This window comes from Podarcis raffonei, chromosome 1, assembly GCF_027172205.1.
Source record: "Podarcis raffonei isolate rPodRaf1 chromosome 1, rPodRaf1.pri, whole genome shotgun sequence".
In the NCBI taxonomy this organism is placed as follows: Eukaryota; Metazoa; Chordata; class Lepidosauria; order Squamata; family Lacertidae; genus Podarcis; species Podarcis raffonei.
The window spans coordinates 56,883,056-56,910,970 of NC_070602.1; the positions used below are offsets into that span (position 1 = coordinate 56,883,056).

The 27,915-nt window shown below is 42.4% G+C and overlaps 2 protein-coding genes across 3 annotated transcripts in view; one reads left to right on the forward strand and one right to left on the reverse strand.

Moving 5' to 3' along the window:
• Window positions 1–2,600, reverse strand: part of PDHX (pyruvate dehydrogenase complex component X) — a 44,197-nt gene extending 41,597 nt beyond the window's left edge. The window contains exon 1 of one of the 2 annotated variants that reach the window (XM_053388151.1): window positions 2,360–2,600. In XM_053388151.1, the coding sequence (XP_053244126.1) occupies window positions 2,360–2,501 (142 nt within the window). In that variant the 5' untranslated portion in view covers window positions 2,502–2,600. Of the gene's footprint in view, window positions 1–1,161; window positions 1,226–2,359 lie in introns of those variants that run through there. The other variant, XM_053388162.1, reaches the window with a different exon arrangement.
• Window positions 2,601–3,764: 1,164 nt separating this feature from the next.
• Window positions 3,765–27,581, forward strand: APIP (APAF1 interacting protein). The gene is made up of 7 exons (XM_053388182.1): window positions 3,765–3,891; window positions 11,152–11,252; window positions 14,106–14,154; window positions 18,784–18,901; window positions 22,291–22,426; window positions 25,785–25,952; window positions 26,463–27,581. The coding sequence occupies exons 1-7, from the start codon at window positions 3,823–3,825 to the stop codon at window positions 26,560–26,562; spliced, it is 741 nt and encodes a 246-aa protein (XP_053244157.1). The 5' UTR covers window positions 3,765–3,822; the 3' UTR covers window positions 26,563–27,581.
• Window positions 27,582–27,915: the final 334 nt, after the last annotated feature.

Here is a 27,915-nt window from a genome sequence, read left to right on the forward strand (position 1 = left end):
ATCCTTCTTCCTGCTTCAGTTATGCATCTATCAGCTAGAAAGCAGCCTTTCTATGCAAATATTCATCTAAGATAACTGTACGGTTATGCTCCAGAATATGTACTTCTGCCACCTGCAGGTTAAAATTATTGTGGCTGGTGAGAAATATTTCACAGGCAACAATACAGAAAGTTTAGAGGCAAGATGAGTTAATATTAACGTTTAGATTATCACTTGTGGAGTGGTGTGCTTTGCTCCCAAATTGTAAAAGTGACTGCCTTTTTGAAGGAGTGTAGCAATTTGGCTAACAGTGGATTTCAAAGAGTCTTCCAACTCAACTATGTGGCTTCTTGCACCATCAAAGCAATATTCAGAACAGGAAGCAATAACTACTACTCCGACTAGTGATGCACATGTCCTACTCTTCTTCCAAGAAACTCCACAACAACATACATATGGCTCTCCAACCTAGGCACAGCTCAAGGGCAGACTCCATTACCATCACCACCACCGTGCCTTCAGACATTCTCTGGGCCAGTGTCATAAGAGAGTATTGACACTGCAAGCCCACCTATAAGGGCAGACTGGGTCAATGCTACTAAGCTGCAAATATTCCCCATCAGTAGATAAGGCAGAGCTTTTAGGCAGTGCAGAAAAGTCAGAGAAGTAATGTAGGGTCAGGTATGATGCTGCCTAACAACCTCCTCCAGCTTCAGAGCTTGTGTGACATATTGGCTTAAAGTGTAAAGCCCTCAGTTCAGTTTTTACATAAGCTGTGAGTTCTTTAAAGCCCTCTTTAAGCATTACTTGCACAAAGGGATAGCACACATCAAAGGCACTGCAGCGTTACACACTTAGCCCTGGCCCGATGGTGGTGTTACTTCTTCTATTACTGTAGGTTTCCCCTGTGATTGAGAATCCTGACCTTCCAGTACTCTAAATTGTGCAGGGAGTCTACAAAGATATTTATTTTGTAATTTGAGGTGTTGTGTTTTAAAATTGCTATGTATCTCGTTCTGGAATTGTTTGTAACTATGAAGGACTGGTAACAAATAGTTAGATAAACAAAAAGAAAGAAACTCACTGCTTTAGAAGTAATCCCATAATGCACAAGCTTTAGGCGGGGCTAAAATGTGTGGTCACATGACGAGGGCTGAAGACTATAGTCCTATGCAGACCTACCTGGGAGTAAGCACCAGCTACCATAGTTGGACTTACTTCTAAGAAACCATCTACCCCTTGTCTTCTGTCTAAGGGAGTCCTTCTGAAACGAAGAACAGGAATATCCTAGATAATAATCTACAATACAGGGATTTTAAGGGTCCTCTTTGACAGAAGTTTATTCAGACAGAGTTCATGAATGCTGCCTTATTTATAATCAGAACCAATATCTGAACCTTTTTTGTTTTCAACATATTGCGTGGAATTGACAGACTTTTCTAAGATTCTGTAACTGTTCATTTCAGTGTGTTAAAAGTTGCCATTTTTTCTGTCTTTAAAAAAATAATTCATGAACATTTCATTTTACAAGAACACCCGAGTGAATGCCAAGTAAGAGCAGCCCAACAGTGGAACGGATGCCCTTGGGAGATTGTGGAGGTTTTAAAGCAGTTGTTGGATGGCCATCTGCCATGGATGCTTTAGTTGAGATTCCTGCATTGCAAGGGGTTAGACTAGATGACCGTCAGCATCCCTTCTAATTACTGCTGATTTTTATCACTAAAAGCTAAGGTACTAAGAGGAACAGCTTCAGAGACATTGCTGAAGAGACTGTTACACATTCTTCTCCAAAACCTAACCCTTTAAAGTATTTTAGACTACAAATCCCATCATCTCTGGCTACAGACCATGCTGATTAGGACTGGTGGGTAGTTTATAGTGAACAATATATTGGCTACATGCACCGTATTGGAGTTACTCCTACCCCCTTTTCACATTTTTGGAGGGCAGGGTATTTTTGCTTTTAGGCACAAAAAAAGATGTCTGTTTGGGTTTTTGGTTTTTTACTTTTAAATCTCTTTTTAAGCGAGTGTCACTCAATCATACCGTTTGAATTTAGGATTTGAAAACCGTATCGGGGACCCTTTTCGGCCCAAAGGCAGCATAGAAACGAACTGTGACATAACAGAAGCAGCTGCAGGTACATCGAAAAGACAGACCTACGTGAAAGGCCGCTAGGCATGCCGGGGATGCATCCTAAACTCCATCCCAGAGCAAGGGCACCTGCGACCCTCCGACCACCCAAACAAGCAAGCCTCTTTCTCCCACCAGCGCCCCCAAAATCAATGTCCCTGATCCCACAGGCAGCCAAATAACCCCGACCCTTTAGAGGCAGGTGACCAATGCGGGGCTTCTGTGTGTAATTAAACCCAACACTCACCCAGCCGCTCCCGGGTGAGGTGCAGGAACCTCCAGGCAGCCGCGGGAGGCCGGGAAGCGGGAGCCCCCAGCGCGACATTCCTGCCGAGCAGCAGCTTCGCGGCTCCCCGGCCGCTGCAGCTCAGCCGCAAGGAGGCGGCCATCTTGCCCTCTTCTCACCACCCCCTCCCTTCGCCCACCGGGCTGTCCTCGCCGCTGCCTGAAAAGAAATACTCCCACGACGGCGCGGTGCCCTTTAAGCGCCTGAACAAAAATGCGCGCTAGAGGAATTCCTCCTCCTCCTCCGGAGTCGAGGCTCCCCGGGCAGCGCAAGCGAGTGGATGCACCAGGTTTCTCTCTCTCTCTCTGAAGAAAGTTTACCGCCCCTTAGGAGAGGTTCCCATTTAGCAGCCGGAAAGCAGGCGGGCGAATAAAAAAGCGACGCTTTCTGTTGATCGCGTTTCTGCGCTGGGTCGATTTTTCTTTTCATTCTTCCAGGCATTGAAATAAATGTGGCAATCAGTCGTAGTCTAAATGCAAAAGCACTTTTCGAAGTCGGCTGATTGGAAATAAGCAAATGGTCTCTCTGGTTCACCCCCATCTGACACCCGGGGCTGTGCCCATCAGATATTTATTACTTATATAGTGCCATCTTACAAAGAACAGGTGACTTAATCAGTCCCTATGCCCAGGCAATAAAATAGACCCGGGGAGACAAAGGAAACGGAGACACGAGTTGTCCGTTCAGTCACTCTGACCCAACAATCTTAACATATATTAGAGATGGGAACTAAGGCAGGAGAAAGGATGCAGCAAACGCATAGGAGATGGTGGGCGCCGTACAGCATTGTGCATCTTGTTTAAATAAATAAATTGAACCCAAAGCAGATTCAGAATTATTTCTTATCCGGACGGGTGGCTATTAGAGGGTAGTGATGGATTGGTACTTGTGCCTGCAAAAGGAGGGATAGCCAAAGCGGGAGCCTTCGGGCGCTGATGGACTCCCATCGTGCAAGACCATTGGCAGCGCTGGCTGGGGATGCTGGGAGTTGGAGTCTAACAACTCCTGCTCCCCGGTTCCCCGTCCCTTCTGTGGACTTAAAAGATTCACCAGCTGCTCCCCAGTCATATCTAGCCTCGTGGGCGAATTCATAACAAAAAAAAAAAAAGGCATTATCACTCCCTACTAAGCGGAAAATTAGGCGCATCCCCGCCTGCTAAATAGCCACATTTGGAGCCTAATGGCTGCGACCCTTTTCTTGGGAGTAAGCTCCGTTGAACTTGGTCGGTTTCACGTTTGAGTAAATGCACGCATTCCACTGAATGCATCGCGTTTTTGTCGTGGATCGTGGGGGTTGAGGTGATAGGGTTGCAGGACATAACGACTCACTGCCGCCGGTCTGGAGGGCAGCCGCCCCCTTTTGCCGGCGGCTCAGCCAAGCTCCTCCCTGCGCGGGGCCTTTTCTCTTCCTCGCGTGCAGCGAGATGGCTGAAAAGCAGCTGCAGCGAGGCGACTGTGGCTGTCCTTGCAGGAAGGGCCTGGAGAAAGCCGAGGTAAAGAGCAGAGCCGAGCAGCTCCAGCCTCTCTCTCTTTCCCTCTCCCCTCACGCAGAAGAGAGGAGGCTCGTGGTGGGAGGGGAGGGACCAGGTTCAGTCGCCGAGGGTCCCAGGTGGAGCAGGGAAGATCGCCCGCCGGAGCAAGACTAAGCTGCCACGGTCTCCACGCTCACTTACCTAGGGGAACTTCTGTTTGTAAAACGAGAGGACACTGTTTTGGGGAAAACCTAAAATTCAGCAGATGAAAAGTTGCATGATGCAACGATTGCTGTTATTATTAATAATACTGTGCATAGTCCCAAAACATCTGGAGGGTCAAGTTTGCCTATGCCTGACCCAGAGGAATAGAGCATGAAAACGAGAATTCCCTAGTTCTGCATCCTGGATTCTGTGCAAAATGAGAATGCTGGCACAGTCTTGAGTCCCTATGGGGTAAATAAAAGCGACTTTGTCACCTTCTGGAGTCAACTCTTATCCAGGATCTAATTTCTTCTTGGCTATGAAGCTTACTATGTTGCCTGTAGCAAGTCACTAATCTTGCTCTGTTGGGGAGTACTTCTTAAAACACTGCTTAATTACTGAAGTTATTTTAAGATCTTGTTTTCCATATGCGCCTGTATAACGCATTTTAAAATTGGGTGGAGTTTACTTGGCAAATGTGCCCACATCAAAGATTAACACAATACCTATGTTAATATCTATTTTTGAAGTGCCTACTAATCAGCATACAGTTGCTGTTTACATTGCTTCTTATTCTGGGGCGGAGTGGCTTTTGGATTACAACATTTGGGTAGCCACTGGAAACTAGGCTTAAATTCAGTTAACTTAATAAGTATATTTACACACACATATCTAGCTGTATTACAAATTGTAAGTGTACAGCTTTATGAGCTTTAATGCTTTTATTTGTCAATACTTACTAATTTTCTTGTTCATTTTTAATTTGAATAGCGTTCTGAGTACTATTTGAGAGAGTTGAGCTGAGAGTTGAGACCCTACCTGCCCGCAGACTGTCTCGCCAGAGTGCTGCATGCTCTAGTTATCTCTCGCTTGGATTACTGCAATGCGCTCTATGTGGGGCTACCTTTGAAGGTGACCCGGAAACTACAACTAATCCAGAATGCGGCAGCTAGACTGGTGACTGGGAGTGGCCGCTGAGACCACACCGGTCTTGAAAGACCTACACTGGCTCCCAGTACGTTTCCGAGCACAATTCAAAGTGTTGGTGCTGACCTTTAAAGCCCTAAATGGCCTCGGTCCAGTATACCTGAAGGGGCGTCTCCACCTCCATCGTTCTGCCCGGACACTGAGGTCCAGCGCCGAGGGCCTTCTGGCGGTTCCCTCGCTACGAGAAGCCAAGTTACAGGGAGCCAGGCAGAGGGTCTTCTCAGTAGTGGCACCCACCCTGTGGAACGCCCTCCCATCAGATGTCAAATAGAAAAATAACTACCAAACTTTTAGAAGACATCTGAAGGCAGCCCTGTTTAGGGAAGCTTTTAATGTTTAATAGGTTATTGTAGTGTTTTGCTGGAAGCCGCCCAGAGTGGCTGGGGAAACCCAGCCAGATGGGCGGGGTATAAATAATAAATTATTATTATTATTATTATTATTATTATTATTATTATAAGGCAGCATAGAACTGAGCTGCAGTAATCTTCTAGCTTTATATTTAAGATCCAAGGTGGTCAGAACTTTGACAGAATGAGTAATTTCAATGTGTAAAGAAATAAAAGTTGTACCACTTTCATAATCAGTGAAAGGACCCATTGGTTTGGTGAAATCAACAAGAGAGAGTGTGAGATCTGTCATTTCAGTTCAGTTCTGCCTGGGAGCCCAACCACCAAAGAACTCCCCAATGTACCCACCCAAATGGCTGCAGATGGAGCTTTTCGAGCTCTTCACAATCTCTTTTAATGGTCCTGAACAGTTTAGTCTCATCAGCAAACCTGGCAATCTCACTGCTCACTCCTAATTCTAAAATGTTTATGAACAAGTTAAGAAGCACAGGTCCCAATATCAATCCTTGGGAGACTCCACTATATCTCAACATTTATTCCTATTCTCTGATTCCTGCTACCTTATGGGTAGCCCCCAAGCTGATAGCATTAGTGCCCACCCCAACTTTTATACTTAGACCTCAAAGGCCAGAAAGTCTCATTCGTTCTTCTTCTGCCTGCTGCCCATTTTGCAAATATTGACAGGAAGTGGGAAGCCTACTTACTGCTCCACTTCCTTTGGTCTCCAGTTCCAAATCAGCAGTGGGCTATCCAGGCTGTTACTGTCTATATCCTATCTTAAGAAGAGACTAGATGGCTAAAGAGGAAGCCAGCGAGTATCCAGGCAAGCAGGGGAGCAGTGGCAGTGGGGGGACACTGGTTTCAGCAGAGGGGAAGCATAACTGCAGGGTGCCAGGAATCACCAGGGCCCTTCAAACATGATAATGCCACTGTCAATTCCCCTGGAAAACTAGCTGTTTAATTAATCTAGTTTTAAAGGATTATTGCAAATCATGTTGTGGGGGAGAGTTGTCTGACACTACTTCTTACATATGTATCATTTTGTGCACTTAAATTACTAAGGTTATCAGCACAGCTGCCTCATCTATTGTTGCTTCCTCAGTTTATTAATGCTTCTAATTCTTGTAATAAAGGAACTGAAATGAGAAGAGCTCAAATTCTATTTTGGAATTTTGAAAATTGCAGAAGCTCTGACTATATTAGTTTAGTTCTTCTCTATAATTAAGATGCAATTCATCTCCTTCCAAAAATAAAACAACAAAATTATATATCATGTGAATTATTTTGATACATTTTGTACAAAACTGACTAATTAAAGGTTTTATGGTTGCTGTTTTTAGAAAAGGAATATGACCGTTCTTCACACCATTTTATTAAATGGAAATTTGCTCGTTTGGGAATCATGGTAGAATTGAAATGGGGTGGGTGTCTGATGGACAAAGAAAATTACTTGCCAACTTTTAAGCTAACACATTCCATAATATTTGTTGGTTCAAGGACTGCTTCAGATCATGCAGTGTTCACTTCCATAGGTGATGTTTCTCATGTATAAAGCACTAAGCTACACTCCTTCCATATAAGAGCATATTTTCAGAAACATGGCATTCAGCTGGTTTATGCCAGTCAGTATTGAACTCACTTCTCTATTATTAAGTTGGAAATCAAAGACCCATTCTAGTCCAGCATCCTGTTCTTGCAGTGGCCAAATACCTATGGAAAGTCTGTAAACAGAACCTAAGTGCAATAGGGCTCTTTCCAATGGTTTTCCCCAGCAACTGGTATGCAGAGGCATACTGCCTCCAAGTTAAGACAGAAGATTGCCATCATTGCTAGTAGCCTTTAATAGCCATACAGTGGTACCTCGGGTTACAGACGCTTCAGGTTACGTGATTTCGGGTTGTGCACTGTGCCGAACCCAGAAGTACCGGAACGGGTTACTTCTGGGTTTCGACGCATGCGCAGAAGCACTAAGTTGGGCTTTGCGCAGAAGCGCCGAATCGTGACCCGCACATGCGCAGACACGATGCTGTGGGTTGCAAACGTGCCTCCTGCACGGATCACATTCGCAACCCGAGGTTCCATTGTACTGTTGATGTTATTCTTTTTTTAAAACCACCCAAGTTAGTAGCCATCAATACCTCTTGTAGTAGCAAATGTGTAATAAGGAATTCCTTTTGTCTGTCCTGAATCTTCCACCATTCAACTTAACTGGATGGCTCTGGGTTCTAGTGTTATGAGAAATGGAGGATTTCCAGGGGATGAACATGGCAGACTGTCTTCTGTTGGCAAGTTGCCAGCCGAGATAATTACATGGTGACTGATGATAGGCAAGACATAAATCTTGGCTATCAAAATTCACTCTGGGGATAAGAGTGAAATGGTTAATAACTTCTGATGCTCTGAAAAAGCCTTTTTCTACACCAGGAGACCAAGAAGCTGTCAGTACCTGGGCATCTGGGTGGGGGTGAGCAACTTAGAATGGAGGAATCAACATGTTGCCCAAAAGCCACTCAAGAGCCCTGAAGGCCATAGGGGCTGCAAGTCTGCCTTTTTTCTAAATATCTCTGAGACTGTTAAAATTTACAATTGAGAAAGATGTTTCTGTCTGCTGGTTGAAATTTACATTTGGTGTTTGAGCTACTTTATGGCTTTAAGAAGACTTGGTCATTAAAGGGCTGAAAGCAAGCGGGGGGGGGGGGGATGTTCTAACTGTTTGAACCCAGAAAGTTTTATGATAAAGTGAGTTCTGAGTGCTAAGAATTTTTAATTCTCCATTTTCCCCGTGAAAGTGTTGCTTTGAAATCAAAAGTAATTTTGTTACTTCATATTTGCTTTGTGGGAAAGGAATGTGTTCTGATAAGAGATAACACTGTGAAGATCTTAAAGTGGAGACGGGAGATTGAAGATCTTAAGATGGAGACTGAATTGTTAACAGGAACATTCAGTATGGAAAATACTCTGTTGGACATTCTATTGACTGTTGGCATCCTTTAGCAATTGTTTGATGAGCAGTTAAAAAGAGATCAGAGCTAGGATTGATGAAAGTGGACCAGAGAAGGATGAAATGGGAAGTGGAATTAAAGCGGACACAGAGATTTTGGAGAACAATATGAATATAGGATTGCCAGAACAGGAGGCTGAAATGGTTGAGTTGGAGGCAACAGATGTTGAAATGGAGAATACCTTCACACAGGTGTGTGAATGAAGGCAGTTGTGGGTGCACAGTGGGGAGGGGGCCTAAAACTGCTATTCACACAGTCAGCCTGGCTCATGATAAACATGACTGCGTGGACCTGCCTTCACTAACAACCTAGTGCATATTTTGGAATACAGTCATACCTCAGGTTAAATACGCTTCAGGCTGAGCGTTTTCAGGTTGCATTCCGCGGCAACCCGGAAGTAATGGAATGGGTTACTTCCGTGTTTCGCCGCATGCGCAGATGCTCAAAGCGATGTCATGCGCAGAAGTGGCGAGACACACAGACGCGGGTTGCATTCTGCTCAGGATGCAAACGGGGCTCTGGAGCGGATCCCGTTCGCATCCAGAGGTACCACTGTACATACCAGATTTATCTGTATTTTAAAAACAACAATTTCAAGTTCATGTCGGATAAATGATTCACTTCATTTGAAATGTTAGAGAAAAGTGGCAATCTCCCCCACCCTGCCATCAATATATTTCAGTCATGTTGCCTTAACAGTAATTCTGTAAATCCTTGGTGAATCCTTTTGCAAATGTTTGTCATTACGCTGATACATACCATAAGTTGAAGCTCATACTAGAAGGTGTTCGACTGAGATGAAGCTTACACCCAGCTTATGCAAATGTATATCATTTTTCTTTGCAGCAAATAGTGTGCATAATAGTTAGACTAACATATAATAATAATATGAAAGGTTTCAAAGGACTTTGATTTCATAGCAGATTTGGGATTAGTAATGATTTGCAGCATTAACTGGTGTAAACCTGCATGGCTGCATTGCATTCAGGAGAGATACTCCGGTTTACATCAACTGTGAAGGTGCCCTGGAGTGTTTGCTTGGCATCTGCTAAAATGTGGTAAATGAAGAATGACAAATTGCAGTTGTTAATAGTAATTTCATGAAACTCCATTTGAAAGTTATCTTTCAGTGTCTGTTACTGATGACCGTTTATCAAGCTGAACGAGTTGCAGAAATCTAATTTATTTTCCCCTTCAATTTAAATGTAAATATTTTGGGAATCTTGTAGTTGCTCATCCTTTAAGAAAATATATAGTGTCTCAGTTTGAGTGAAATATTAAAAAAAGAAGCACAGTCGACTGTGCAACTTCAGAAACTATATTAGAAGCAGATGTTTTAAAGCTGTACATAAAAGTCAATGGATAGCTACTGTGATAGCCTTGTGCACAATATCTCACAGGTACAGGAAACCTTCATGTTTTTACTTGAAACCACTGCAGAGATGGGTATTGAACCCACGGGTACCCATAATATCTAAAGGTGTCAAGCAATGCTGTGCAAGGGCACCAGAAGGAACACTGTTCTTCACCATATGCACAAGAGCAAATGCTTTTTGTGCAGCCCTTTCCACTGCGGGGCAGATTCTGCATTGGACTGGACCTGAAAAGTCTGTTGGTCAACCATAGCCAAGTGTCTAAAAGCATGTACCCCACCCTCCATAGCTGCAAACGGTGAAAATTGTGCTATTTAGAAAAAGCAACTGGGGTCAGGTCCCTCCTAGAATCATGGGACAGGACTCTCCCAGGTGAAACAGGTCCTCATTCTGCACAGAAATCACAATGGACTCCTGGATGCTTGTGCCACAATGCTTATGGCTTATGTGTGGCCTGATTCATTCATAGTCCTAGTGCACAGTTTATATGGATAGTATGGAAGGGTAGGTGATGCTTCTGCAGAAAGTAAAATGATATACAGTAAGCCAGTAACCTATGTGCACGGCAGTTAAACAAAATGGAAAGGGGGCAAAGTTCTGGAAAAAATGACTTTGGCATTCTCACCACCATTGAACCCAGTATGTTATGACTATACACAATTTTGGCTTTAGGCATGATCCCCCACGTACGTTGCAGGCTTACTTGGTTGCAGAGATGGCTCATCTGTGGTCCTCCAGAAATTGCTAAACTCCCAAGTGCTATCTTCCTTGACTATTGACCATGCTGCCTCGGGCTGATGGGAATTGTAGTTCAACATCTGGAGGTCGCCATGTTGTCTACCACTGACCAAAAGGATAGAACCCATGTGTGGGAACCTTTATCCTCTTGATGCTGCTGAACTACAACTCCCATCATCCGTGGGATGCTCGCTGGAGCTGATGGGAGTTCTAGCTTAGCAAAATCTTAAATGTGAGATAGATAATTTAGTCACCCATGCTATATGGACTTTATATAGCAGCTGCCACCCACTTAAACAAATCTCAGTGAATTTATTGTGCGTGTTTTGATTCATCAAATTTGCATATACACAAACCATAATGCTGAAGAAAAAGCATGCTCTTTGTTTTTAGAGATTCGTGTGTTACAGCAGGAAGAAGCAATCCCCCTTGACAGAGAGAAGAGCAGAAATCTGTTCGAAATAGCAATATTTCTAAGTATTTCTATTTAAAACAACTTCAAAGGGGGCGGTTGCTGATCAGATGGAATCACATTTTAATCAAGGAATCAGATAAATATTGCAGCTTTCATTTAAAAAGCAAATAAACCATTTTAAAATGTGCCTTTTCTTTTTGTTTCCTCTGTAGGAGAATGTGCATCCAAGGAATTTGATCCCAGAGCTTTGCCGCCAGTTTTATCACTTAGGATGGGTTACAGGGACTGGTGGTGGAATCAGCATGAAGCACGGGTGAGTGTTTAGTGGTTGTTGTTTTAAACTAATACCCACTTAGGCACAGATAAGTGGAGTGAAAGTGAAAGATAAAACGTGATAGATGTTGAAAAGAAGTAGCCAATTGGAACTTCATTAGAGTGGCCTTATACCATTGTCAAAGAAGGCTACTTACGTGCAATACAGCAGCTTAAGAATTTTATGGGCCCCGGATAAGAAAGCTGTCATTCTTGTATATCTTAAGCAAGTAAGTCCTCAGACTCTCTGATCAGAATATAAATAATTTCCTCCAGCTGACAGCAGAACATAAAGTGAATGATTTCGTCCAGGTGCAGTACTCTAAATAGATTTTCTAAAGAAACTTGTACATGAAATGTTTGGCTTATTTCCGAGTTGCTCTGGATATTTGCATTTGTGGATACTTAGCTCCGCTTAGTGGTGGGAAAAGGAAAAACTTGCAATCTGTTGGCATAAAGATATACAGTATGTGTGTCTGGATAAAGACATATTAGTTACACTGTGAAGGGTTTTGCCACATGGGCTGCCAATTTCTAGCCTTGGGGTCACATGTGGATTCAAGCAGGTGGATCTTGAGCTGTTCCAAAAAAGCGTTTTCCAATGATAATTGCCATTTCCCTCTTCCTGTATAGCCAGTATTGGACAAGCAGTGCATGCTTGGAGAAGAAGGTGAATCTAGATGATAAACAAAAGTGGAAGTAGCAATGGCAACAGAAGTGGGACTCCACTACACCCAAAGAGCAAGAGAGGTTTTAGAAAACAGGCTAGAATTGGACGGCAGGATGACTGAAGTCAGTGGCTTGGGTTATAGAAAGAATTTTGGAGGAATAAATGGGAGAGCACCACTTGTATTCATCTCGGGGCTGGAGACACAGGAAGCAGAAGGCCTGTTGTAGTGAAAACCATAAAGTAGCAGCTCTCAAAACAAAAACACATGACGCAGAAATAAATCCCATTGATGTTTTTTTTTAACATAATAATAACTTCACCACTTAATAAAGGCTAAATTATTCCTAAGGCCAGGATAGCATTCCCATAAACACAGTGCAATGTCAGTTTCAAATGCTGACATTTTAAAATTATCCTTGCTTAATTTTATTACAAATGTGTAAAAGCCTTGGGGAAGAGGTTGGCATGCAGGGCAATCCTAAGAGGGTCCAGGGAGGTGCAGAGTGGCATATCCTTTGCCTCACCTGAAACCCTGCTGGTTCCTGTCCACCATGGCAAAAGGTAGAGGAAGTGCTGTTTGTGTATATGTGTTTGGGGTTTTTTTTTTTGCTTGCCATATGCACAGCTCTCCTGCTCAACTCCACACCCCATTTTGGAGCCATACTGTGGCCACAACGAAATTCCCCACGTAGAGCCCGGCCGAGGGACACTGCCACCTAATCCTAACTCCCACCAGCACTTCTGATCAGAGGGTAACAATTGCAGCCTTAATCTTTCATCTAAACTGAAAATGGCTCCTGTGTCACAAAAGTTAGTCCGTGACTTGAGGCTGCTGCCTTATATACTCACTGTATATATTTCAAAAAGCACTGTGCTTTCATTGCTGACAATTCTATGCAAGATACCATGTTGATTCTTAGTACAGTGGTACCTCGGGTTACAGACGCTTCAGGTTACAGACTTCACTAACCCAGAAATAGTACCTCGGGTTGAGAACTTTGCTTCGGGGTGAGAAATCGCACAGTGGCGGCGCAGCGGCAGCAGGAGGCCCCACTAGCTATAATAGTACCTCAGGTTAAGAACAGTTTCAGGACCTCCAGAACGAATTAAGTTCTTAACCCGAGGTACCAGTGTACAGTAGCACCCCGAGTTACGTTACCCTTGGAAAATGTAAACTTCAGGTTGCGAAAGAGGCAAACCTGGGAGTGTTTCGCCATGTGCGCATGCACAGAAGTGGTTTACCGCTGTGCGCATGCGTATAACAGTGATCCTCAGGTTGCGAAAACCTCGGGATCTGGCCGGACCTCCGGAACGGATCCCATTTGCAACCGGAGGTACCACTGTATTCCCCACAGATATATATTGTGCTTTTTAGTTTGACTGCAAATCCTTGCTAGTTGAGTGACCAAATGGAATCTTCTTCATAAATGTGCACCCACCCACCTCCCTTTAACATCCAATGAATGTACCTATGTCTTCAAATATCAGCTGTGCATAACCTGACCAATTAACCACTAGGTGTCTCTGTTCTGCAAAATTCCAAGTAAGAGCTCCAGAGCTCTGTGTTACTCCAATATTATTAAAAGCAACGGTTCTTCGTGCAGACGTTGCCTCACTTTCTCTTTTGCCCACAAACAGATTTGTGCAATAGTTTTTAAAAACATATATATTTATCTTAAATCTTTTACATTCCCACTCCTCCTCCCTAAATAGTGGCGTACGCTAAACACAGTAAAATATGAACAACTAGTAAGAAAGAACAAAGCATGCAGCTTATGTTTCACCCTTTAGTCCTAAACCCCTTTATTTGTGTATCAAGTCCCCTTGGCTTCAGAAGGATTTTCTTCGGCTTCCTTAGAATTGCAGCCTCGGTTAACCTACAGCAGTATAGATGTTTATTCCCCTGCAAATCAAAAGGGATTTCTTTGTCTCATAACGTGCACTGCATAATCACAGCTATGAAGAGCTTTAAGGGCAACGGCAAGCAATAACACCTCTAAGCTATAATAAGGTCGGGTGTTTTAGGGCTAGCTAAGCCTGTGGCAGTAGCTTAAGCACTGATGTCAGATGCAGATCATGTTGTGATGGGAGGAATTGCTGTATGTTCTCTTGTTGATAAATGAAGCCATATGCTTCATGCTACTTTGTGCCTACAGCTAAACGTCTCTTGATTTCCCCCTCTAGCAATGAGATATATATTGCTCCCTCTGGTGTCCAAAAAGAAAGAATTCAGGTAGGTACTGCTAGCATTTCTACCTCTGATAATCTTCCTTGAAAACTAATCTGAAGATTTATCCCGTCCATGCTTACTCAGAAGGAAGTCTGGCTGGGTTACACCCTAGTAAATATGTATAGGATTGCAGCCACAGACATATTTAAACGCACACAGGAAGAAAACTCAAAAGCTTCATTTTCTAATTAGCTCTGGCCTAAACAGGCTAATTTTGGAACAACCTTGAATGGTGGCATTAAGTTATCCTTGGCTAAAGAAAAAACTAAAGAGGCAGCCTGGATGAATGGGCCAGATAGATTGCAGTGTTCCTTGTCTGCAGGATAGAGGCGATACTTTGCTTAGATCTTCTCACTCTGGGAAGCCCTTCTGCCTGTATGGAAGGGTTGCAATTCCTATTGGACAGCCAAAATGAGTTTCTCTGTATTGGAGAGAAACTTATTGAAGCCACATAACTAAGACATGCATGCAGGGTGGATAAAAAGCAATGATTTTAAAATAATAATTAAAAAAATCGGGGTTTTTAAAATTTAAATCAGTGTGGGGTTTTTTATTTAAATCGGGGGTTTTTTAATTTAAATTGGATTTTTAAAATAAAATGCTTTTGGAGGAAAAATCTTTCTAGAAACAGTTTTCTATTTAAGTTACATTATGGTCCAAAGGCTATTCATCAACAAATAAGGATTTGTTTTGAGTTTTTCATTTGTGCTAAAACTCAGTCTAAGTTTTTTTTTATTTAAAAAATTGTTTAATCACATCAGTTAGCAAACATGGATACATATGCTATAACGTTATTGTTTTAGTTAAATATATTTTTTAAATTGTTATTAAGGAAATGAATATTTTTCTCCTTCTAATAAAATACAGCAGAAAAGTTGTCCAAATATAAACAGTTAATTTATTAAACCTCACAATAATTTCATAATTATCTGTTTATGTATTTCTACTAGTATAACCAAATCAGTAATTTTTGATATAACTGTAAAAAGTACTCTGAAAATTTACTATTCCAAATATGAAACCTTTCTCTAGATGTAAATATTAAGATTATACAGTGAGAATGAGCCTTTCTGTAAAAAAAGAAGATTTAAATCAAGTCTTACTGACTAGTGATTTAAATTGTGATCCACCCTACATGCATGTATGTCCATTTATTTATCATCTTTTCCTTTCCATTTATTGGTCCTTTGTTCCTGCCACCTCACCCCTCAGACACTCGGGAGTGGTAAAGGGAGATGGTTTATTTTCTTTTGTGCAGCCAAGTTTATTTCACAAATGGCATTGGAGGGTTCTACTTGCCATTAATGCCATTGCTGCTGTGAGCTACTGTTAGGAACAAGAGTGGGCTGCCTGCCTTACCCTTTGGCTTCATATTGGGTTAGAAGAGCCTAACAATAGCAGGACTGATTAGGAGCATTGCTTTTGTCCAGTGGCCAAGCAGGAATAGCCACTAAGAATAAATCAAGAAATTGGCTCTGTACAGCACTGTTTCTCTTGACCTTAGAGGCTGGTTGAAGGGGCTTCTTCCACCACCCCGGAATGCTGGAGCAGTCTGCAAAGCTGGGAAGAAACAGTGCTTAATATGATGAAAATAGGTTTGTGCAATTGGGCCTGTATGTTGTATCGCGATTGACTCAGGGACCACGCAAGGATTTTGGTTGATCGCGGCCACCTCAAGCACCCTGCTGGGCCGCCGTCTTTGCCTGATGCCCAGTCAGCTGGCCGGCCCGGAAAGGCACGGGACACCTGCCTCCACCCTCAACAAGCCTCCGCCCCGGGGAGGGAGGCAAAAATGGGTCACACGGGGCTCTGCACGGGCTGCAGCTGTGGAGGCACCCAGTCAGCTGGCTAGTCAGAAAAGGGAGCCGAGGGAAGGGCAGCGTGCGAGAGAGAGACCATGACATTTCTCCTCCCTTTCCCCCCCTCCCACCGGTTCCCATAGAAAGAAAACCCTCTCCTAGTTCTGCATGGATGTGGAACTTTCCAGCTCCAGTCTAGCTGCGTTTACTCAAAAGTAAGCTGCTCTCCCTCCTAGTTCTGCATGGATGCTGAATTTTCCCTGCCTTTCCAGCTCCAGCCTACATGCATTTATTTGAAAGTAAGCCACTGCCCCCTTCCCTACAGAGCTCTTCCATCCGGTAAAGGGGGAATTGGACATTTCAGGGCGTGTTGGCTTCCCATGCGCACCAATGGCCTTGGGAGGGGGCTAGCATGGGGTAATAATTTGTTATTATTTTTATCATTATCATAATTTATTATTTATACCCCGCCTGTCTGGCTGGGTTTCCCCAGCTAAATATAATATGTTTAAGTTGAAGAATGACAATGGGAGAGTGTGGTAGCTCACTGCCAGTTTTTGATATTGGATGATGGATCACAACCTGTTGGATGTTGGACGTGCCTGTTGTATACCATAATGAAAATTTGGATTATTATTTTTTAAATAATCTTTATTAATTTAAATTACACACATATACAAAGAATTTGCAAAGAATTTACAATCTCATACTACAAAAAGAAAATTAAAGAAAAAACAATTAAGAAAAAAGAAAAGAAGAAAATCCAGAAAATACAGAAAAAAGAAAGAAGAAAAAGCAGCATAAAAAACTTAATCTTCCTAATTAAAACTTAAATAAACACTTAAATAAAAAAGACTTCTGACAAAACGAGTCAGATGTCTGAACTCGAAAATTTTGATTTTAAAGGAAATCTTTGTGTCCTATTGGCACAGAAACTCAATCTGTGAATATTGTGTTGTGATTAACAGAAAGCATGACCAATACAGTTTTGTTTTTTTTAAAGTTACTAGATTGAATTCTCATAGGTGCCCCAAGAATGTATCGGTAAAATAAAACTTAAGTGCAATTCTATACTTATTGACTCAAAGGTTGGCCCCAGTGAGTTCAGGGGAGCTCCCTCCCAGGTAAATGGATGTAGGAGTGCAGATTAAATCATAGGCTGTTTCTGCTGCAACATTAGTGAAATAAATATTAAGGTATACTTTCAAATGAAGGCTGTAATCCTATACTCACCTGGGTGCAAGCCCATTGAATGCAATGGAATTCACTTCTGAACAAATGTGCATATAGGGTTGCTCTGCAAATATTTGACCAGGGCTCTGTGTCTTTTCTGCGATTGTTTGTACATGTGCCAGAATCAAAAGATGGATTCCAGAGGTTCTCGGTCTCAGCTTTCATTTGTTTGTCTCTAATCCTTTGAAAGAGAGAGTTTCGAAAACCAACGAGCATGCTAAGTGGTAATTACTAACAAAGTGCATTTCCTAGGGGAGTTTACTTCTTAAAGTCGAGCAACACAAAATGTTAAAAATAAAATAGAATCAGTGATATATAAGGGTGTGCATTTCTATAGATCTATATAGTACTGGTCATACAGTTTTCTTAATGTTATCGTAAATTAGTTCACCAGAAAGGGATCAAGTAAAAAATGATGTTCTCAGGAAAGGCAGCATCATACGCCTGACGTGGCACCAGCACCACTGCAGTTTGCTAAGAAGGGGAGAGGTGATGTGGCAGAGACAGAGAGGTGCTGTGCGGACACTCTGGTGGAAATGGTGCCTTGGTTCTGCTCATTCAGCTTCACAGAAGCATCTTCTCCACTGCCTGACCCCGCTGCCCCCTAGTAGACGGCAGTGGCACTGGTCAGGCCAGGAGGACAGGTATGTGCTGCCATTCCTGCCCTACTGCCATTCTGTGTATGCACAGATATAACTTCCTTCTGTGGAGCAAAACTGGCTTCACAATGCATTCAAAGAATATACCGTATTGGCCTGAATATAAGCCACACCCGGAAATAAGCTGCACCTTTAAAATTTGGAAGGGGGGGAGAAGAAAAAAAGACAATACCAGAATATAAGCCGCTCCTTAAAATTCTGCAGGTGTTCACACCCGTAAATGGCATATGTAGAAGAAAATCCGAAAGGTACCAGAGAGGACCCGCAAGTGGGTTAAACACCTGTTCGTAGCACCGTAAATGCAAATAAAAAATCAATACTGTCCTGTAAAATATGGGGGAAGCCATGAATGGCACTAGAATTAATTGCACAAGAGTCTCGCTTTTTTTTTTTTTTTGGTTCTGTTTTACCGTATGTCTGTTTCAGCAGCAATATCCTAAAAAGCATTTTTTGTAAGGTCATGAATTTAAGTCGCACTTTGACTTTTCACGGTCGGAATTTGGAAAATAGTGTGGCATATTCAGGGCAATATGGTATTTATCAGCTAGTCAAATGCTGATCTCAGTCATCGGCCTTACCCCCCCAAGTTTGATCCTGGACAGGGAACTGGTCACTTTCACCATGCCTTAACAACTCACTGCACATTCACATTTCTGCACCCTCTCAGAATCTAATTATATTGAATGTATTTTATCAAGAACTAGTTTCTCCAGTGGGTTTTTCCTTTCTTGTTTTATTAAAATGCAAAACCAAGCATCAAACAAAATCATAACAGAAAGCAGTTATTAAATTCCGAAGCAGAGCCAAAAAAAAGTTGCAGTGGTTTTTCAGCTCACAATGCAGATCTTTCTCTGATCTTTGAACCCTTTATAATTTAGTTCGTTGAAATGTAGGTATGCATAAATACTCAAACACTGTGTCTCCAAATGCTTTCATTATAGCCTGAAGATATGTTTGTGTGTGACATTGAAGAACGGGACATCAGTGGTCCCCCACCACACAAGAAGCTAAAGAAGAGTCAATGCACACCTCTCTTCATGAATGCTTACACCATGAGAGGTAGGCAGCAAGCAGCGTTATTGAAAAGTTAGCACTTCATAAACACGAGTGTATTCTGCTTATAAAATGGAGATTTCTTAATTGAAACTGCAGCAGAATTGGAACATGCTTTTATAACAGTACAATGCAATTCTTGCAGTAATTGCTATAACAGCTAAAGCATCTTTCTGTTACCGATTGGTTGATTTCATTTACAGTATATATATGCCTCCTTATAACAAAAAGCTCTCTTGATGGCTTTTTGAAAAGGAATGATTCACAGAAGCTTCATTTGGCAAATACAAATATGTACCCCAATCGAGTCTCTCTTTTTGGGTAACAATTACTACATTTTTAATATGGGCCTTCTGGCGGTTCCCTCCCTGCAAGAAGTGAGGTTACAGGGAACCAGGCAGAGGGCCTTCTCAGTAATGGCGCCCGCCCTGTGGAACACCATCGCATCAGATGTCAAGGAAATAAACAACTATCTGACTTTTAGAAGACATCTGAAGGCAGCCCTGTTTAGGGAAGTTTTTAATGTCTGATGTTTTATTGTGCTTTTAATTCTGTTGGGAGCCACCCAGAGTGGCTGGGGAAGCCCAGCCAGATGGGTGGGGTATAAATTATTAATTATTATTATTATATGATAATAATAATTCAGCCTCTTTGTATGTGCACAGAATATGGCTGACTTACTAGTCTTCTGAGGGGGAAATCATAAGTGGCAGAATCAGAGGTGCCCAGTTGCCTAAGCTAGCAGTGGGACAATGAATGAGTACCTCCTCGCCATTCCCCTTACTTTCAGTGTTTGGCTGCTGCTCATGTGCTGGCAGCTTATCCTCCCCTCCTCTCTGACTCATTCTGAGGAAGATGGAGAGGCATCCTGGGAGAGGTGGCTACAGAGAATGCTTTTCCAGTGTTTTTTGGGGGGGTTAGTAGACATCCTCTCTTAAATAATTCCCAGCCACCCCAGAATTGTGGCAGCTCGGGCATTCTCCCAGGCCACCTGTCCCGCAGTGCCTTGAGAAAATACCCCTTCTCTTCTTCAGAAGGAGGCGTGTTGCTGCCATATTAGCAGTAAGGTAAAGGTACCCCTGCCCGTACGGGCCAGTCGTGTCCAACTCTAGGGTTGTGCGCCCATCTCACTTAAGAGGCCGGGGGCCAGCGCTGTCCGGGGACACTTCCGGGTCACATGGCCAGCGTGACGAAGCTGCTCTGGCGAGCCAGCACCAGCACAGCACACGGAAACGCCGTTTACCTTCCCGCTATAACGCGGTTCCTATTTATCTACTTGCACTTAGGAGTGCTTTCGAACTGCTAGGTGGGCAGGAGCTGGGACCGAAAGACGGGAGCTCACCCCGCTGCGGGGATTCGAACCACCGACCATGCGATCAGCAAGTCCTAGGCACTGAGGTTTTACCCACAGCGCCACCCGCATCCCATATTAGCAGTGGCAAGACAATAAAAGCGATGAGGAGGAGGAGGAGGAGCACTTGGAAAGGAGTAGGAGAATGTTCAAAATCAGTGAACCTGTCTACCACTTAGGCTGGGGAAGAAGGAGACAAGGAAGCAGGCAGGTTTTGGAGAAAAGTTTTATACTGTGTCTGTGGACAGGGGTCTGGGTGCTCTTGGTAGAAATGAATGCAGGGAGATGAAGGCTGAATTTTGTAGCTCAGTTCAAAATAAGACAAATGTTTGACTGTGGAACTACAGTCATACCTTGGAAGTCAAACGGAATCTGTTCCAAAAGTCCGTTCGACTCCCAAAACGTTCAAAAACTAAATCACGGCTTCTGATTGGCTGCAGGAAGCTCCTGCAGCCAATCAGAAGCCGCGGAACACCCGTCAGATGTTCGGCTTCCAAAAATAGTTCGCAAGCTGGAACAGTCACTTCCAGGTTTGCGACTTTCAGGAGCCAAAACATTGGGGATCTAAGCTGTTCGAAAACCAAGGTACGACTGTATAATCCTGAAAATATGTCTAGCATGATTAACAAGAGATCCAGTAAATCAGAATCTGTTCAAATTGTTGCTTGGCATCTTTGGAATGGGTGGAGGACCAGTTCAAAGGTTAAACTCAAAGGACTGGTTCTTTATTAAATCAAATCAAATCTTAGAGAGAGAGAAAAGAAGCAGTTTGGGGTATTTCAGTCTTGACAGGGCATTTGAATTTTCATTCTGAGAATGTATGCCTTCAGGGGATGTGTGTGTTGAATGTAATTAATATACCCTCAGGTGGAGAGTGTGGCTGAAGTCCAAGTAGAGAGAGATAATTTTCTAGATTGTTATTTGCTTCCTTTTAAGTTTGTTCCCCAAGGAATACAAATTACTAGAAATTGTGAATATTGCCTCTGTTTCCCACCTGTGCTACTTAGCTGGTAGCTGCATGCTAGTATTAGTGGAACCAGTGGAAACTGGTTTTTGTCCCTGGAGTGCTGGAGGAGACTCTTGAGAGTCCCATGGACTGCAAGAAGATCAAACCTATCCATTCTTAAGGAAATCAGCCCTGAGTGCTCACTGGAAAGGCAGATCCTGAAGCTGAGGCTCCAATACTTTGGCCACCTCATGAGAAGAGAAGACTCCCTGGAAAAGACCCTGATGTTGGGAAAGATGGAGGGCACAAGGAGAAGGGGGCGACAGAGGACGAGATGGTTGGACAGTGTTCTCGAAGCTACTAACATTTGACCAAACTGTGGGAGGCAGTGGAAGACAGGAGTGCTTGTTGTGCTTTGGACCATGGGAGTCGGACACGACTAAACAACAACAATTGGAAATTGGTATAGATGTAGACACAATTTTATTAAGAAAGGTTGTGGTGGGGTTAACCCACCCTTCCAGCATCACTGCAACTTACCTGGAGGGACAGGGGCAGAACTGGATGATGACAAGCTTGGAGCAGTGTGGTCACATTGGCAGGAGCACCACACTGACTCTGCTGGTGTGGATCCTGTTGAATATTTGCCACTACTCTCATTTTGACACACACTCTTCTGTTTTCTTAATATTCAATGCCAATGTTGGGATATATGGAACATTCTCTTGTGCTCTTGGCTACAAATGGGGGTTAAAATAATAAAAACAAGTTTGGCTGATCTCTGATAAAAAGCTTATAGGAAAATGTACAGATGCCTCCTTCATTGTTTTGTGGTGCGTAAGAAGCTGGCTTCACTGAGCTAGTGAAACTGAAGCAACCCATACATTTTCTCGGAGGATTACTGAGTGCAGTCTGCCATGCTTTCCGTTGATTTAAAGAAGTGAGTTGTTTTGTCTTTTAATTTACCTTGTCCGTGTTAGCAAAAATATTTAGCCTAGGTCGTAAGTTTATATACCAGGAACATATCAAGAAAAAAAGGAGCTGCGATTGAAGAGTGATGTATGAGTCATATTTTTCATTAAGTTTTCGCTTTCGTAGGAGCTGGAGCTGTAATCCATACGCACTCCAAAGCTGCTGTAATGGCCACACTTCTCTATCCTGGAAGAGAGTTTAAAATTACTCATCAGGAGATGATAAAAGGGATCAAGAAATGCACAGCAGGAGGCTATTTCAGGTAATTTCCCCTTGATAAGTTTTCAGGCTCGTGTCATAGTTTACCCTGATTTCAGAACAATCTCTCTTCTTCATATTTCAGATAATCTGTTTTTATGTGCAATGTGCAAATACTTCACTTTAAAAAAAAGAACTTCTGCTGGTAATTTCTCAGAAAATATGTCTGCAGTCCAATAGATGGTTATGCTGGGCACAAATTCTGTTGAACTCAGTGGGACATATGAGCTGAACTGGCATAAATTGGCTTTTGTTGTACAAGACGCACTACCTCTCCTGCCTTTACAAACCTACGTTAGTAGATGTAGATCTGGGGTCGGCAACCTAAGGCCCATGGGCCACAAGCGGCCCATGGGGGTCGTTTAACCAGCCCATGGGCTCCCGCCACCTGCTCTGTCAGCTCCTGTGCGCCGCGCTAAACTGGTGCGGAGCAGAGCGGGGACTGCCTTCCGTGACGCTGGCCAGCTTCCCATTGGCTGCAGGAAGCTCCTGCACACGCCTCCTCCGCGCTGGAAGGAGCCGGAAATAGCACTTGCGCATGTGTGCGCGCACTCCGGCCCACCATGGTGTCTGCGGGACCGTGAACTGGCCCAAGCCACAAAAACTTCGCTGACCCCTGATGTAGAGCTATCTAAAAATTCCACAGAATCTCTGAAATCCCAGGTTACTGTTACAGATATCCTTGGAAGAATTGGGTAAAGTGGGGTGGTAGATATTATTGTTTCAAATCCAAATTCCTATAGTTGTTGCATTTTCAACTACTTAGCACATTTCTTGCACATTAGTGTAAAATTATCTCCTATGTTTTCCTAGTAACTAGGGTTTCTTATGTCACTTTGTGTACCAGATTCTAGCTTTGTAGGTAGTTTATGAAATATCTGAGTTCAGTAGCTTGATCGTTTTGACACTGTAACTATAATTATTTAGTTGTGCCCATTACAACAACATTGTAAGGGAAGTCAGCATTATTACTCCCATATTGCAGATGGGGGGGGGGAGTAGCATGAGAGTGGCTTGCTTTAAGGCCATCTAGCGCATACATGGTAGAGTCAAGTTTCAAACTGGGACTTTCTGATTAATAAGTACGCCTGCAGTCTAATCGTACTTACCTGGGACTAAGCCCCATTGAATTCAATAGGAATTACTACTGAGAGGACGTGGTTACGGTTGAACTGTAAAGCCCCATCGGCACTATACATTTAAAGCAGTCATGGCTTCACCCAAGTGAATTTGGGAACTGCAGTTCCCCTGAAAGTGATACAATTCCCAGAGTTCCCTGGGAAAAAAGGGATTGATTGTTAAACTGCTCTGGAAATTGGAGCTCTGTGAGGGGAATAGAGGCCTCCTAACAAGTCTGAGACCATAACCCCCATATTTCAGACTACAGTTCCCAAGATTCTTTGGGGGGAAGCCCAAACAGTTTAAAGTAGTTTGATACTGCTTTAAATGTATAGTGCAGAGGGGCCTACTATGCTGCTCTGGTTTTCACTTCTAATGCCTCCCCCCCCCCCTTCTATGGAGGACACATACAAATACTCCCTTTGCAGAGGTTTTTTTTATGGTAATCAAGACGGATTGAACTTACATGTACTGTATTTAACCTTTCTAGATCACGTGAAAGTATCCTAAGAATCACGATACTTCTGTGAGTGAGAGGTGCCCAATCATTTTTACATATAAGAGCGAGATATGCTTAGAGTCATATCTTATTTTAGAACAACAAAGTTCAAGCATATAAATTGTGGCATGTTTAATTTATTATTTCTGTCATGGTTCCAACAGTGTATAGCTAGTGCCCTGCCAGTTTTAATTAACTTGGTTTAAACAATGCCAGGTTATCTTAATCCCACTTTAGTATTCATAGAGCAAATTCCAGGGCGGGACAGGCTCCATCTTGCTCACAGTTGAGATTCTCAGAATATGATAGAACAATACAAATGATCTGCTAAGACTTCTAAGCAAACAATTACGCTAGGGAACAAAACATCAATTCTTGGAATTCACGTGATATTTTTCTCTCCTCACTCCCTTCAAAATGAAAGAACTCAGGACCCAACGAAACTGATAAGTGGTCTGATCTTTGACAATTAAATTCTGGAATTGACTTCTCTTGTGTTTTAGGATGACCAGTGGCATAAGCAGACTTTTTTTTACAATTCATGGATATTATGTCCGTTGCAGTAATAACCCGTTCCAACAGTGTAGCATCACCTACCATATGCTGGTGATTAATAACAAGAGATTAATATTGTGCTGTTTGTCACAGCGGAGTGACGTTCCGTTGTTGCTGGTAAATGCTTAAGACAAATAAATGCAAAATACAGAACAATTGATAGAGTCTAGCCAAAGTTAAGAAGAGTTTCAACTTCTTTGAAATTGTTGACACTTGCAATGCAATCCTATGCATTTCTCCTCAGAAATAAGTGTCAGTGGGACTTGTTCCCAGGTAGGCGTGTGGTGCACGGTTGCTGCCTTAAGTCACCTGGTTGGTCGTGCCCATTGATGCTGTGCAGCCAAATGCTACCATTCCTGAGTGCCAATGCCATGATGAACCAATGGAAACATAGATAGGGAGATGTTTTCAAATAAATGTTTGTTTCAAAAGTCCTTAGTACAAACAAGCTGTGATGTTCACTGTCTCTTTGATGATTTAGTTCCTCTTTAATTCACTTCTATGCTTTAGATCAAACTCTTCCTAATACCATGGTAACATGGTGCTGGTGTCGTCATTGTGTTACGTGATTTAGGCTGCAATCCAGCACACACACACACACACACACACACACACACACACACACACACACTGGGGAGTCTTTACAGAGTGACAGGGCCACCAAGCACCCAGAGCTCTGCTGCACACAGCTGGTGGAGCAGAAGGTGGGGGAATCGTAATATGACCCAGCTCAGGCTTAATGCTGTTGCATGACAACAGTGACACTGGCTTGGGATCCAGCAGACCTGGGACCAACTCAGTCAATCCCCATCTCCAAAACATCCTGCATTGGGGCTTTCCACTGGCGAATGCTTCTGCTAGGCATCCCTGCAGTGGTCCTCCTGTCTTCCTGCACCTTGAACTGATGGAAGGGGTAATGTACCACTGATGGCCAGCAGGAGACCAGCTTAACCAGGAGAGCCAGGTAGAAAGGATTGCTCTTCCCTGGGTATACGGGATGCCATTGCTGATTTTAATTCATTAATAATCACCTGGGTGGCTTTGTGGCAGAAAAGGGGGACATACTCTTCTATTGTCTCCTGAGGCAGACGGATGCCAACCAGATTGCTTTGGACCAGCCTTTCCAGGTAGCAGAAGCACAATGCTAACCTGAAAAGGAACATGTGTCCCAATTCCATCATCTTTTCAGGTATGATGATACCTTAGTGGTTCCTATTGTCGAGAACACACCTGAAGAGAAGGACCTGAAGGAAAGAATGGCTCAGGCAATGGATGACTACCCAGACTCCTGTGCTGTGCTGGTCAGACGCCATGGAGTCTATGTTTGGGGAGAAACTTGGGAAAAAGCCAAGACAATGTGAGTTCTTCTTCTTCTTTGGAAATCACTCATAGCCCAGTACAACTATGTGAGTACAACTATGAAGAAGCACAATGGTAGCCCTCTGCTGTTGCAAGCAAATACCCCTGGATTTTACATTCCCGAGTGTACTAGAGAATGCATGTTGCTTTCAGGTGAAGCTATCGCCACTTCTGCTTCACCTGTGTCTTTCCTTTAATATATGTAGATACTGAGAACAGCCCTCAAACACTCAGATTCCCAAAAGTGAAGATCTCTGGGAGTACAATTCCCTTTTGCAAATATTTTCAAAAGCCTTCGCATGTTTTGTAGATCATAGCACAGACTTGAGAGCTAAGCATAATTAAAAAAAACTAATTTGGGTCTTGTTGCTATTTATGATTGCATTTCTAATGTGAGGAAAGACATTACCAAGATAATGTTGTATAAGAAAAAACACAAAATTCATATTGCTACAATTGGTGCTAAATCACATAGCAAGATGCCAACTTCTTTCATTTTGTCTTTTAGGTGTGAATGTTATGACTACCTTTTTGATATTGCGGTACAAATGAAGCAACATGGACTTGATCCTACTGCAGTTCCAAAGGAAGAAAATGGGATCGTTTAATACCTCAACATCTCTCACCAAAATGACACTGATATTTCAGTGAAATATCAATAGGTTTTAGGGTTCACACCCAAGCAACTTTTAACATTTTGCACAATATGTGCTTATTGGTTTTAGGAAATATTGTTTCTAAATACAGAGCATTTTATGCTGTTTGTTAAAATCCTGAAGGATTCCCAAGGCAGTCTGGATTCCCAGTTGTGCATATTAAAGGATCTGGGATTTCCCTTTCCCTTTACTTTCACAGTACAACTGGCATGTTTCTTTAGGATTTTCCTTGTGGCTCATATTCTATAATATAGCATGATCAAAATGCAAAGGTCTTACAACTTTTCAAATTATTGTAAGGTTTTCATAAATAAAAGACATGTTGCATTTTGAAAGCCTAGCATGGCACCAAATGGAAAAGTTCTTTAAAACAGCTTTAAACGAAATCAACAAAGAGTCTATCTCTGGAAAAGCTACATAGTGTTGAAAGAGTGCCACATATAAAAGTACGCCAAAATGAGACATTAGCCTTTTCTCTTTGAAAAGTGCAGTAGTAATTATATTTTAAACTATCCTCTTTCCTCAGTAGCCCCTAGGTTACAATAGATTTTCTCTTGGTTAATTTTAATGGATGCCTTCTTTGTAAGTTAAGCAGAGGAGAAAATGTATACATTAAAAATGATAATATTTGAAGTAGAAATGAGAATCAGATATGTGAAAGTACATGGTGACTTTCTTTTTTATATAATTAAATTTATAATTTCCGTTTATGTACAAATGTACAATTATTCAACAATCGTTCTAACATTTCAAACTTTGACTCTTCTTCCCCCTCCTTCTGCGGTTCTTTGCATTTATTTTCATCATTTCCTGCATACTCCAAATTAACATTATTTTATTCATCTATTCTCATATCTATCTCATAAACATTTTTGAAGCCGCAGGTTCTTACAATAATCCTACCAATGCCTTGATTTGTTTACAATTTGTTTGTAAATACTCTATAAAACATTTCCATTCCTTTCTAAAAAGTTTATTGTCTTTATTTCTTTTTCTTCCAGTAAGGATATTGTTGTGTATAAAACAGTACTTATCATTTCTTCACCATTTCAGTTACATAACTATGTTGGATAATATTGCCAAATGATTTAATCCTCTTTAGAAACAACTCTGTTTTCAAGGAAAATTAAATTCTGTAATATTCGTAAGGTAGATTTTGTGCCAAGTTTCTTTCAGTATGGCTTACACCATGTGTAATTTTACTAAAGAGACTTGATTACAAAAGCTTTGAATTCTACAAGTGGGTGGTTTATACGAGCAGTTTCTTTGTGACTAGAATCTATGCTGCTCCTGTATGATTTCTTA